This window comes from Heptranchias perlo, chromosome 21, assembly GCF_035084215.1.
Source record: "Heptranchias perlo isolate sHepPer1 chromosome 21, sHepPer1.hap1, whole genome shotgun sequence".
In the NCBI taxonomy this organism is placed as follows: domain Eukaryota; kingdom Metazoa; phylum Chordata; class Chondrichthyes; order Hexanchiformes; family Hexanchidae; genus Heptranchias; species Heptranchias perlo.
This window is the reverse complement of record NC_090345.1, coordinates 50,731,210-50,746,091: the sequence shown is the minus strand read 5'-3', so window position 1 is coordinate 50,746,091 and position 14,882 is coordinate 50,731,210. Positions and strand designations below refer to the sequence as shown.

General features: G+C 47.2%; 1 protein-coding gene across 1 annotated transcript in view; it reads left to right on the top strand.

Moving 5' to 3' along the window:
• LOC137340229 (hexokinase HKDC1-like) overlaps positions 1 to 14,882 on the top strand; it is a 220,220-nt gene that overhangs the window by 175,361 nt on the left and 29,977 nt on the right. The window contains exon 12 of the mRNA XM_068002645.1: positions 6,417 to 6,600. Coding sequence (XP_067858746.1) covers positions 6,417 to 6,600 — 184 coding nt within the window. The remainder of the gene's footprint in view (positions 1 to 6,416; positions 6,601 to 14,882) is intronic.

Here is a 14,882-nt window from a genome sequence, read left to right as displayed (position 1 = left end):
CAATTCAAACACAGTATATTATAGATCATACAGAGTGTGATGTCAATATTACAATTCAAACCAATATATTATAGATCATACACAGTGTGATCTCAATATTACAGTTCAAACACAGTATATTATAGATCGTACACAGTGTGATCTCAATATTACAGTTCAAACACAGTATATTATAGATCGTACACAGTGTGATCTCAATATTACAGTTCAAACACAGTATATTATAGATCGTACACAGTGTGATCTCAATATTACAGTTCAAACACAGTATATTATAGATCGTACACAGTGTGATCTCAATATTACAGTTCAAACACAGTATATTATAGATCGTACACAGTGTGATCTCAATATTACAGTTCAAACACAGTATATTATAGATCGTACACAGTGTGATCTCAATATTACAGTTCAAACACAGTATATTATAGATCGTACACAGTGTGATCTCAATATTACAGTTCAAACACAGTATATTATAGATCGTACACAGTGTGATCTCAATATTACAGTTCAAACACAGTATATTATAGATCGTACACAGTATGATCTCAATATTACAGTTCAAACACAGTATATTGCTTATGACTTATGGTGAACAATACCAGGTGGGGTGGCCTTACACGGTTGCCTTTCCCCATAGAACCTTTGTGTAGGTCGCACCTCGCCTCAGTGCGTCCCGCAGGACTTTGGAGTGGGCCAGTCGGCAACACTCGGTCATGGACAGCTCCTTCAGCTGGAAGAACAGCATGTTTCGGGTGGACCAAAGGGCCTCCTTCACCGAGTTTATGGTCGTCCAGCCGCAGGTGATATCTGTCTCGGTGTGCGTCCCGGGGAACAGTCTGTAGATCACAGCGTCCTGTGTTACCCAACTGTTGGGGACGCACCGGGACAGATACCAAAACATCTCTCTCCACACCCTCTGCGCTAAGGGGCAGCCCATCGGGAGATGGACGATGGTCTCCTCCCCACTGCAGCCTCGAGGGCAGCTCACGATGGCGCTGAGATTCCGTGCATGTTGGAAGGACCGCACTGGAAGGGCCTTTCTCACCACAATCCAGGCTACATCCTGGTGCCCGTTTGTCAGCTCTGGGGACGAGATGTTTTGCCAAATAGCTTCAGCTCATCTGGTCGGGGAAAAACCCGATTGAGTCCACCCTCTCCTTTCCTTGCAGGACTCTCAGAACGATACGTGTCGAGCACTGTCTGATAGCCTTGTGGTCGAAGGGGTTCCCCCTCTGGAACTTCTCCACCTGGGACAGGTTGGGGGGGGGGGGGGAACGGTCCAGCTGGACGGGCCGTCCTGTGCCTGCTTGGCGAGTGTGGCCAGGCCCAGCCTTCTCAGTATGTTGTAACATTTGGTGTTTGCGTACTGGGACTCTACACATATTCTGTGGCAGCCACACACAAAGGTGGCCATCAGGATCAGAGTGGTATTGGGGACGCTCTTCCCCCCTTTGTCTGGGGCTTATATATGGTGACCCTGTGGACCTCCAGACAAAATGGAAGATAGCTCGGGTGACTGTGACTGCGGAGTTGTGGGGAATGGGCCAGACTTGGGCCATGTAGAGCAACACCGCGAGTACCTCACACCTTATCACCAGGTTCCTGCCGGTTATGGAGTCGGATCCCCCCCCCCCCCCCACATACCAAGCTTCCGTTTGGCCTTGGCGACCCACTCCTCCCAGTTCTTTGTGCAGGCCAGGGGTCCCCCTGAACCAGATCCCAAGCACCTTCAGGTAGTCGGACCTGACGGTGAAGGGGACAAAGGACCGGGACTCCAACCTGTGAAAGAACATGGCCTCGCTCTTACTTCAGTTCACTCTGGCCCCCAAGGCCAGCTCGAAATGGTCGCAGATGCCCATCAGTGTGTGGACTGACTTCTGGTCGGAGCAGAAGATGGTGACGTCATCCATGTACAGGGAGGCGTTAACCTGAGACTCTCCACTGCCAGGGATCATCACCCCCCTGATACCTGCCTCCTTCCTGATGGACCCAGCAAATGGCTCGATACAACATACGAACAAGACCACGGAGAGAGGACAGCCCTGCCTGACTCCAGATCTGTTTGGAAAGCTCTCTGACTCCCTCCCGTTGATTAAGACTGCGCTACAGATGTCCGTGTAGAGCAGTCAGATCCAATCGCGGGTTCCCTCCCCAAAACCCATTTCGGAGAGCACGTGCATCATGTATGTGTGGGATATTCTGTCAAAGGCCTTCTCCTGGTCCAGGCTGATGAGGCAGGTGTTCACCCCTCTGTCCTGCACGTAGGCGATCGTATCCCTGAGCAGTGCCAGGCTATCAGAGATAGTACCAAAGCAAGGAGTCAAGCTGACCAAATTGATTAGAACACCAAAGCAGAAACATGTCAAGAAATGCTACTTAAATACAATGTATTTGAAATAACACTTCTGAACCCAGACTGTAATGCATATTCTTTGCAACTTGCAAAAACAGCTAGCAGGAACTGATTTTAACCCTGTGTACGCTGTCACTGGTGAGAAATAATCCAATAACTAATCTAACACAGACAGGGAGCTGTGGCTGAAATATTTCCCAGCTCAATAAATGCAAGAAGATTGGTTCCATTTTTAAAAAAAAAATCAAAAACACTATCCTGGTAGCTTGTCTTCTATAGTAAAGAAAATGATTGAAAAAGTGTTTAATGACAGAAGAGGAAATGATTATAACCCAACTTGGGTTTATCAAAACCAATTCATGCAACAAATTTCCTGGAATTCTTTCAGGCTGTAACAGAATGGGTGAAAGTTGATATGGTGGAATTGAACTGGTTCACTAATGTCCTTTAGGGAAGGAAACCTGCCATCCTTACCCGGTCTGGATTAAATGTGATTCCGGTCTCACACCAACGTGGTTGACTCTTAACTGCCCTTTGAAGTGGCCTAACAAGCAAGCCCACCACCACCTTCTCAGGGCAACTAGGGATGGACAATAAATGCCGGCCTTGCCGGCGATGCCCACATCCCGAGAATGAATAAAAACATTTGCCTGATTTGGAGTGCATACTCTCTCCCCAAACAGACGCATCAGAGACCTTAGATGTAAATCGGCGAGCACGAAGGTTAAGGGACCCTCAAGTGCGCACAGAGATGCTGCTGGACTTTAACTGGATAAAACCACATAACTTCCCAATATAGAGAGCAGAACATTGATTCTCATTGATTGTCCACCAGGACTCTCTACCTATTGGGGCTTTGCCGCATAGGTTATATGAAAGAATCCCAGGTCCCATCAAAGAGCCAGCAGGCCAACCAATTATCATTAGCCCGTTAAAGTACAAGCCCGCCTTGCATAGGTACCAGATTAAATTTGTCAGTGTACCAACTCAGGACCAATCTCCCATTGCTAGGTGTGTCATCTTGGAGCTAACTCGTCTCCAAAGAGACACAGTTTGGAGTCCTGAGTGCCAAGAGGCTATTCAACAGGAATCCAATATTCACACATAGACTATCAGCAGGGGTCACTGAATGGCATTCAGAAGCAGGAACCCCAGCTGAATTCCTTCCTTTTTAGGTGTCAGCCTTGGTTCAGTGGTAGCACTCTTGCCTCTATCAGAAAGCTGTGGGTTCAAGTCCCATTCCAGAGATTTGAGCACCTAGTAGGCCATTCAGCCCCTAGACCTTGCTTCTCCCTTCGATTAGATCACGGCTGATCTGTACCTCAACTTCATTTACACGCCTTTGATCCCTATCCCTCGATACCTTTACCCAACAAATATTTATCGATCTCAGTCTTGAAAATTTCATTTGAACCAGCATGCACAGCCTTTTGAAGGAGAGTTCTAGATTTCCAAATCCTCTGTGTGAAAAAGTGCTTCCTTATTTCACTCCAAACTGGCCTCGCTCTAATGTTAAATTGTGCCCCCTTGTTCTGGATTCCCCCACCAGAGGAAATAGTTTCTCTCTATCTACCCTATCGAATCCCGTTATCATTTTAAACACCTCGATTAGAACACCCCTCAATCTTCTAAACTCAAGGGAATACAAGCCTAGTCTATGCAACCTGCCTTCATAATTTAACCCTTCAAGCCCTGGTTAATCTTGTGGTATATCTGCACCGTACTTCTTCCAAGGCTGATTATATCCTTCCTGAGGTGGGATACTCCAGATCAGGTCTGATCAAGGCTCTATACAACTGAAGCATCACTCCCTCCTCTTTGTAATCCAGCCCCCTTGAGATAAAGGCCAACATTCTAAAGTCTTTGTGATTACTTTTTGTACCTGTGCACTAGCTTTTAGTGATTTGTGTACATGGAGACCCAAATCCCTTTGCTCCTCCACAGTTCAGGAACAACTTGCATTTCTATAGTTCTCTCCAATTTGTCTTTCTTGGATCCAAAGCGGATAATCTAGGCTGACACTTCAGTGCAATACTGAGGGAGTTCTGTGTTGTCGAAGGTGTGATGAGATTGTTAGACCGAGGCCCTGTCTGCCCTCTCAGGTGGATGTAAACTCTTCAAAGAAGAGCAGGGAAGTTATCCCAGTGTCCTGGCCAACATTTATCCCTCAACAAACATCACTAAAACAAATGATTTGGTCATTTATCTCATTGCTGTTTATGGGATCTTGGTGTGTGGAAATTAGCTGCTGCATTTCCCTATATTACAACAGTGAAAAGACTTCATTGGCTGTGACGCGCTTTGAGACACCCTGAGGTTGTGAAAGGTGGAATATAAATGAAAGTTCAGAGGAGTAGGAGTAGGGCACCTCGCCCCACGAGCCTGTTCCACCATTCAATTAGATCAAGGCTGATCTGTGACCTAGCTCCATATACCCGCCTTAGCCCCAGGGGCCCTGAGGCTAACAATAACATCTCAGCTACTGCCTCGCTGAGATCAGCTAACTCAGCACAGATCAGAGAATCAAACTTGGACTGCCTCATCTGTTTGGTTCAGTGTTATACAAGGCAGTGCTTTTATCCATTAAGCTATTTGGGGGATGGGGACTGAATTAAAAGAGATTTGAAGCTCTCCTGATCAAAGTCAGATGAGGGTAAGATCAGACTTGTCCTGTGGTACTCTCCACATTTGAACAGCCAGGTGACATTGGCTAGGCTCAGATGTGACCTTTTGGATAAGCACAGAAGGGAGCCCAGCACCCATGGACCTGTACCCCAGCAGAAGGGAGCCCAGTGCCCATGGAACTATACCCCAGCAGAAGGGGACCCAGCACCCATGGAACTGTACCCCAGCGGAAGGAGGCTCACGCCCATGGAACTGTACCCCAGTAGAAGGGAGCCCAGCGCCCAATGAACTGTACCCCAGCGGAAGTGAGCCCAGCACCCATGGAACTGTACCCCAGTGGAAGGGGGCACCTCTGGAAAGGAGGGGAAAATAAATCCAAATAATGAAGTGTTTGTGCCAGCTCAGGATGGAAAGCAGGCTGGTGGGGCCACAAGAGAAAAGATTTTCTTATATATATCAAAGTAAAATTTGCTGGTAAAATTATAAAATAAGAGATAAAATAGATGGCATAAAGAAGAAATAATATAAAATTAGGATAGTGAATAACATCAAAAAGAGGCAAGGAAAGTAGACAACAGGGAAAAATACAAGCTGCAGACATGAATAAAAGAAAAGAACTGCAGATGCTGGAGATGTGAAGCAGAAACAGAAAGTGCACAGCAGGTCAGCCAGCCTCTGCAGAGAGAAACAGGTTAATGTTTTTGGTTAGAGCAGACTGGCGGGTCCTGGCTCTGATCCCAGCTTTATACTCAGTTAGCTGTTCTGTGTCAGTAATGCTTGGGACACTACCATTGACTTCAGTAACCTGGGCCGAGCCCTGATTCGCCATCTAGTGACCTCTGCTGGAAAGTATTTGTGAATGTTGGGTGAGGACAGTATCTCTGTGCCTTTGACTGTTGAAATAGCCTGTCAATACTCACTCTCTAGGACAATATTATATAGAAATCGCTGACCAGCCACAGGTGTGGCTACAGTGACACTGTTTTAGCCACATGCACTCATTTTAATAGAAAACCCCTTACACACAATAAAAGTAAATGTACTTCATGTGTGTATTTACTTAACAAACATCTACCGCCGTTCATTAACCACAGAAAGCACTCACAATGATCAAAATATACTCACACACTCTGCTTTTCATCTTACCATTTTATCAACAAACGCATAACATGTTAAAGTTCACAGGAGCACGGTGTGAGGATGAGTATTGAGATCACACGCCCAACGATTGTGTCCATTACTCATTTTTTAATTTAATAATCAAAAATGCAATTAGCCACATCTGGATTTGCAAATAGCCACATGTAACCAAACCCCTAAAGTCAACATCTTCAGGAGCGAAAACTGGATGGGGAGGTGTCACGGGGAGAGCAGGTGAACTCTTTCATTCCATGTTATGAACTACTTCTCTGGTTTACTTGTTGTACAACAGGAACTGGCAGCAATGTCTGCTACATGGAAGAAATGAAGAACATAGAAACAGTGGAAGGAGATGAAGGCAGGATGTGCATCAACACAGAGTGGGGAGGATTTGGTGATAACGGGTGCATGGACGACATCAGAACAACCTTTGACAAGTTGGTGGACTTAAATTCATTAAATGCTGGAAAACAGAAGTAAGTTAATATTTAATATATCAAATAACACATTTCTGAGTACTTTTGCACAATATAATTCACGCAGTGACTGTGCTCATACATTAATTTCCTGTTTCTCAATCCCAGTTCTCGCCTCTCCTGTAGGCTGAGTCATGCTGGGTTGTGGTTCGATGGGAGGCAGGTGCCCTTTAATACTGCACCAGTTTTCATGTCCTTGGCTGGAGAGTGTATCATCAGGCTATTTTACTGTGTGAGGCATCATGTGAAGCCGAATCCTGTGCATTTTCCAACGGGGATTGCCAGATAGTAATCAGGAGCAGGAACCATGGCTCAGGGCACTGAGGCCACCTGCTGCAACCCAACTCTTGATCAGATTGATATCTGCTAACTCAGCACAGGCCAGGGATTGAAACGGAGAAACTCAAATGTAGATTTCTCATCTACATCCTGCCCCTTGGTGACATCATCCGAAAACATGTCAGATTCCAACGTGTATGCTGATGACATCCAGCTCTACCTCACCAGCACCTCTCTCTCGACCCCTCCACTGTCTCTGATTTGTCACACTGCTTGTCCTACTGGATGAGCAGAAATTTCCTCCAATTAAATACTGGGAAGATCGAAGCCATTGTCTTCGGTCCCCGCCATAAGCTCCGTTTCCCGGCCACCGACTCCATCCCTCTCCTTGGCCACTGTCTGAGGCTGAACCAGACCGTTCGCAACCTTGGCATCCTAACTGACCCTGATGAACTTCCGACCACATATTCACTCCATCACCAAGACCGCCTACTTCCACCTCCGTAACATCGCCCGTCTCCACCCCTGCCTCAACTCATCTGCTGCTGAAACCCTCATCCATGCCTTTGTTACCTCCAGACTTGATTATTTCAATGCTCTCCTGGTCGGTCTCCCATCTTCCACCCTTCATAAACTTGAGCTCATCCAAAACTCTTCTGCCCGTATCCTAACTCACATCAAGTCCCGTTCACCCATCACCCCTGTACTCACTGACCTACATTGGCTCCCGGTTCGGGAACGCCTCGATTTTAAAAATTCTCATCCTTGTTTTCAAATCCCTCCATGGCCTCACCCCTCCCTATCTCTGTAACCTCCTCCAGCCCTACAACCCTCAGAGATCTCTGCGCTCCTCCAATTCTTGCCTCTTGCGCATCCCCGATTTTAATCGCTCCACCACTGGAACATAGGAACAGGAGTAGTCCATTGTGGATGACCTCACACTTGCCGACATTGAAATCCATTTGCCACAGTTTTGCCCATTCACTTAATCTATTAATATCTCTCTGTAATTTTATGCTTCCATCTACACTGCTTACAATGCTGCCTATCTTTGTGTCATCGGCAAACTTGGATATGTGGCTCTCTATCCCATCATCTAAGTCATTAATAAATACAGTGAATAGTTGAGGCCCCAACACAGATCCCTGTGGGACACCACTAGTCACATCCTGCCAATTTAAGTACCTGCCCATTATCCCTACTCTCTGTCTTCTGCTGCTCAGTCAATTTCCTAACCAGGTCAATAATTTGCCCTCAATTCCATGAGCTTCAACTTTAGCCAACAACCTCTTATGAGAGACTTTATCAAATGCCTTCTGGAAGTCCATATAAACAACATCCATAGACATTCCCCTGTCCACTACTTTAGTCACCTCTTCAAAAAATTCAATCAGGTTCATCAGGTATGACCTACCCCTTCACAAATCCATCCTGGCTCTCTCTGATCAGCTGAAATTTTTCAAGGTGTTCAGTCACTCTATCTTTAATTATAGACTCTAGTAATTTCCTGACAACAGATGTTAGGCTAACTGATCAATAATTCCCTGTTTCTCTCTCTCACTTTTCTTAAATAGTGGAGTGATGTGCAATTTTCCAATCTAAAGGAACGGTTCCTGAATCGAGAGAACTTTGGAAGCTTAACTAAATCTGGCTCATTACTCATTATTAAATCTAATATGGCCTGCCCCCTTGTTGGTTCTAAGACATATTGAGCTCGATATTGCCAGGGCTGTGGGTTCGCGGCGGGGGGGGCTGTTGGGCGCGTGGTTAACGCGCCTGGTGAAATCAGCCTGCCCCGCGCGCGTTCACAGCCTAATTGGATCCACTTACCTGTTCTTCCGGGTTCCCCACTGCTGATCTGCGCGTCGGGCGGACTGCGCATGTGCAGTAAGCTCTGTCAGCTGGAGGAGCTCTATTTAAAGGGGCAGTCCCCCACTGACAGATGCTGCAACAAATAGGACATATTACAGCATGAAGTAGCCCAGAGGGAAGACTGCTCCCAGTTTAATGATGCCTCACTCCAGGTATCATTAGATGGGGTGAGGAGGAGGGGGAGGACAGAGATCTTCCCCCCGACGGGCGGGAGGAAGCGGCCTGCCTCTGGCGCCAGGAAGGCCTGGCTCGAGGTGGCAGAGGAGGTCACCTGCACCACCAACATATCGCCCACCTGCATACAGTGCAGGAGGCGCTGCAATGCCCTGAGTAGGTCAGCCAAAGTGAGTACACTTACTCATTTCCCTACACTCCGTCTGCCACATCACCGCCCCCACCCCACATCTCCTTCTGTATTGCCAACACTACTCTGTCACATCACCCCGCACACCCACGCAAACCTCATCCTCATCTTACCTGCACTTACTCACCTCGCCAGTACTCATCCCGTCACTACCACTCAACCCAATCCTCATACAATCTCATGGCTCTCTCTCATACTCACCCTCTCATGCATCTCTTTCACGGTCAGCCTCACTCAACCTGCCACTACCTGTGCTGCAGCCACAGGGCATGCATCACATATGTGCAGTAGCCATGATGTGGAGATGCCGGTGATGGACTGGGGTTGACAATTGTAAACAATTTTACAACACCGCAAGTTATAGTCCAGCAATTTTATTTTAAATTCACAAGCTTTCGGAGGCTTCCTCCTTCCTCAGGTGAACGTTGTTGGAAATGAAATCCTTGAAATGAAATCGCATTTATAAATCACAGAACAATGCTTGGTGATTACAGACAGTTTTTTCAACTGCCCGTTGCCAAGGCAATCAGTGTGCAGACAGACAGGTGTTACCTGCAAGGTCTCCGAATATACAAATCACCAAAAAAAACCCAAAAAAAACAGAGATAGAGAGGTAGAAACATAGAAAAGACAGCAACTGACCCGTTATATTAAAAACAGATAACATTTGTTCGCTGGTGGGGTAACGTGTAGCGTGACATGAACCCAAGATCCCGGTTGAGGCCGTCCTCATGGGTGCGGAACTTGGCTATCAATTTCTGCTCGACGATTTTGCGTTGTCGTGTGTCTCGAAGGCCGCCTTGGAGTACGCTTACCCGAATGTCGGTGGCTGAATGTCCTTGACTGCTGAAGTGTTCCCCGACTGGGAGGGAACCCTCCTGCTTGGTGATTGTTGCGCGGTGTCCGTTCATCCGTTGTCGCAGCGTCTGCATGGTCTCGCCAATGTACCATGCTCTGGGGCATCCTTTCCTGCAACATATGAGGTAGACAACGTTGGCCGAGTCACAGGAGTATGAACCATGCACCTGGTGGGTGGTGTCCTCTCGTGTGATGGTGGTATCTGTGTCGATGATCTGGCATGTCTTGCAGAGGTTACCGTGGCAGGGTTGTGTGGTGTCGTGGACGCTGTTCTCTTGAAAGCTAGGTAATTTGCTGCGAACGATGGTCTGTTTGAGGTTGGGTGGCTGTTTAAAGGTGAGTAGTGGAGGTGTGGGGATGGCCATAGCGAGGTGTTCGTCGTCATTGATGACATGTTGAAGGCTGCGGAGAACATGGCGTAGTTTCTCCGCTCCGGGGAAGTACTGGACGACAAAGGGTACTCTGTTGGTTGCGTCCCGTGTTAGTCTCCTGAGAAGGTCTATGCGATTTTTCGCTGTGGCCGGTCGGAACTGTCGATCGATGAGTCGACTCCACTACTTAAATACTGACGCAAAATAATTATTCAACATGTCCGCCATTTCCCCATTGTCAATGACAATATCCCCACTTTCAGTTTTTGAGGGGCCAACACTGCTCCTGACCACCCTCTTTTTCCTAATATAACTATAAAAATTCTTCGTATTGGTTTTGATATCCCTTGCAAGTTTCTTTTCACACTCTCTTTTTGTAGCTCTTACTGTCTGTTTTGTGACCCTTTGTTGATCTTTGTACCTTTCCCATTCGCCAGAATCTGTGCCATTTTTTGCCTTTTTGTATGCCCTTTCCTTATGTCTTATACTGTCCCTTACCTCTTGAGCTGTCCATGGCTGTTTTTTTTGGCAAGTAGAGTTCTTGCCCCTCAGGGGTATAAACTGATTGTGTATCACGTTAAATGTTTCTTTAAACATTTCCCACTGATCATCAGTTGTTTTACCCATTAACAGATTTGCCCAGTTTACTGTGGACAGTCTCTGTCTCATCCCATTGAAGTCGGCCTTACCCAAGTCTAGAACCTTAGCAGCTGATTCACTTTTTTCCCTTTCAAACACTACATTGAACTCGATCATGTTATGATCGCTATTGAATCATAGAATCATAGAAAATAGGAGCAAGAGTAGGCCATTCAGCCCTTCGGGCCTGCTCCGCCACTCAAAAAGATCATGGCTGATCGTCTAACTCAGTACCCTGTTCCCGCTTTTTCCCCATATCCCTTGATCCCTTTAGATTTAAGAAATGTATCTATCTCCTTCTTAAATATATTTAATGATTTGGCCTCCACTGCCTTCTGTGGTCGAGAATTCCACAGGTTCACCACCCTCTGAGTGAAGAAATTTCTCCTCATCTCGGTTCTAAATGGCATACCCCGTATCCTGAGACTGTGACCCCTGGTTATGGATTCCCCAGCCATCGGGAACATCCTCCCTGCATCTAGTCTGTCTAGTCCTGTTAGAATTTTATATGTTTCGATGAGATCACCACTCATTCTTCTAAACTTGAGTGAATATAGGCCTAGTCAACCCAATCTCTCCTCATACGTCAGTCCTGCCATCCCAGGAATCAGCCTGGTAAACCTTCGTTGCACGCCCTCCATGGCAAGGACATCCTTCCTCAGATAAGGAGACCAAAACTGCACACAATACTCCAGATGTGGTCTCACCAAGGCCCTGTATAACTGCAGTCATGATGTGGAGATGCCGGTGATGGACTGGGGTTGACAATTGTAAACAATTTTACAACACCAAGTTATAGTCCAGCAATTTTATTTTAAATTCACAAGCTTTCGGAGGCTTCCTCCTTCCTCAGGTGAACGTTGTTGGAAATGAAAACTAGAGTCTTGAATCTAAATAACGGAAATTACGAAAGTATGAGGTGTGAGTTGGCTATGATAGATTGGGGAACTTTACTGAAAGGGATGACGGTGGATAGGCAATGGCTAATATTTAAAGAACGTGTGCAGGAATTACAACAATTAATCATTCCTGTTTGACGCAAAAATAAAACAGGAAAGGTGGCTCAACTGTAGTTCATTTAATTTATTCCTTATACTCCGTGCATTTGTATATAGAACTCCTAGCCTGACCTTCAGCTTTGATGCTGGGTTAATCGCTTTACACCTTCTAGTTTTCACTTTATCTGTAATGCCTAAAGTACACTTTCTTTCTGCTGCTCTACACTTTTCCCTTTCACTTGTTCTTGAACAACTATTTGTACTATTTGTATTGTAAATTTCCCCTGGGTCCTCCCCTCTCTTGCTTCTCTCAATTTTATTCTCTTCTGACTCCCCGCTCAGGTTCCCATTCCCCTGCCACTCTAGTTTAAACCCTCCCCAACAGCAGTAGCAAACCCCCCTGTGAGGATATTAGTCCCGGATCTGTTGAGGTGCAACCCGTCTGGCTTGTACAGGTCCCACCTTCCCCAGAATCGGTCCCAATTCCTCAGGAATCTAAATCCCTCCCTCCAGCGCCAACCCTCCAGCCACGCATTCATCTGATCTATTCTCCTATTCCTATACTCACTAGCACGTGGCACTGGGAGTAATCCTGAGATTACTACCCTGGAGGTCCTGCGTTTTAACTTATTCCCTCACTCCTTATATTCTGCTTGCAGGACCTCATCCCTTTTGTTATCTATGTCGTTGGTACCGATATGGACCACGACCTCTGGCCGTTCACCCTCTCCCTTCAGAATGTCCTGCAGCCACTCAGTGACACCCATGACCCTGGCACCAGGGAGGCAACATACCATCCTGGAATCACGTTTGCGGCCGCAGAAACGCCTGTCTGCTCCCCTAACTATAGAATCCCCTATCAGAATTGCTCTCTCGACCTTTCTCCTCCCCCCCGTACAGCTAAGCCATCCGTGGTGCTCCGGTCTTGGCTCTGGCTGCACTCCCCAGAAGACCCCTCTCCTCCACCAGTACCCAGAACTGAATACTGGCTGGAGAGTGAGATGCCCTCAGTGGACTCCTGCATTACCTGCCTGGTCCTCCTTGTCTGTTTGGCGGTCACCTCTGCCTGCACTCTCTTAAGCTGCGGGGTGACCACCTCCTGAAACGTGCTATCCGCGAAACTCTCAGCCTCGCGGATACACTGTAGTGACACCAGCTGCTGCTCAAGGTCCGAAACCCAGAGCTCGAGCTCCTCCAGCTGATGACACTTCCTGCACATGTGGTTGTCCAGGACACGGGAAGTGTCCTGGAGTTCCCACATGGCACAGGCCATGCATTCCATGGTTCTGAGCTGCCTTAATTTATTAGATTAACTTAAACCAAGCAAAAACAAATTAAACCTTAAATACGGTTATTTTTGGTTTTGTTACTCTAGTAAAGTAGTTTAAGTTTTTAATTTTAATGAGCTACCAGTAGTTTTATGCTTCTACCAGCGCCAAAACCCCCACCACCAACATCCTGGGGGTCACCATTGACCAGAAACTTAACTGGACCAGCCACATAAATATTGTGGCTATGAGAGCAGGTCAGAGGCTGGGTATTCTGCGGCGAGTGACTCACCTCCTGACTCCCCAAAGCCTTTCCACCATCTACAAGGCACAAGTCAGGAGTGTGATGGAATACTCTCCACTTGCCTGGATGAGTGCAGCTCCAACAACACTCAAGAAGCCCATCCACCACCCTAAACATTCACTCCCTTCACCACCAGCGCACTGTGGCTGCGGTGTGTACCATCCACAGGATGCACTGCAGCAACTCGCCAAGGCTTCTTCGACAGCACCTCCCAAACCCGCGGCCTCTACCACCAAGAAGGACAAGGGCAGCAGGCACATGGGAAAACCACCACCTGCACGTTCCCCTCCAAGTCACACACCATCCCGACTTGGAAATATATCGCTGTTCCTTCATCGTCGCCGGGTCAAAATCCTGGAACTCCCTTCCTAACAGCACTGTGGGAGATCCTTCACCACACGGACTGCAGCGGTTCAAGAAGGCTGCTCACCACCACCTTCTCAAGGACAATTATGGATGGGCAATAAATGCTGGCCTCGCCAACGATGCCCATATCCCATGAACGAATGAAAAAAAAATGGAGGTTCCTCTGTGGAGCCCAGCCTGTCCAGGTAGGTTGGAGTGATGGGGGGGAAGGTAGCTCAAGGGTAGGCTGCAGAGGTTTGGACGGATGGTGGGGGGGGGGATATTTAAATTTTGAATTTTAGGATTGGCCGGCAGTGGTCCCTTTAGGACACTCTACGTCATGCACCAATGGGCAGAGCAAGCATGGCATACGTCTCCCACTGATGCTCTAAAATTGCACCGGGGTCGTATTGATGCCATAGGATGCCTATTTGCATGGTATTCTGAGGCTCCGGCCTGTTTCCAGAATGCACCTGAGCACCTATTTCAAGGCTCCCAACACGGTGGTGGCCCAAATGTTGGCAGGAACAGGGCAATAAGTTGTTCCCCATTCTCAGCACGCTACCATTCCTGCTCAAAAACAGGGATGAAAATCGTTCCCACTTTCATGTGATTCCACTCTTGTCATGCAGAGTCACTCTACTATGGGGGAGGGGCAAGACTTGCAGCTGGGTGGTCTCTGGCTGGCGGTTGGGGGCATTAGAAGCAGCCTCGGAGCAAGATGTATCATCTATCTTCGTGGTGAAAGACATCAGGGCAGGGAGATGAAAAAAGACGTATTTATATAGTGCCTTACCGTGTCTGTCAGACACATCTCAAAGAGGTTTACAAAGAAGTATGATTTTATGAATTCCCTGTGCCAGGGCAGGGCTACACGTGGCAGGAACACATATCAGGAATTCAAGTGTGGAGATCAGAGTACCCTGGAAAATATTTTGGTCATTAATCGACATGTTGGCCAAAAGCCCGAATTCCTGCTATGCA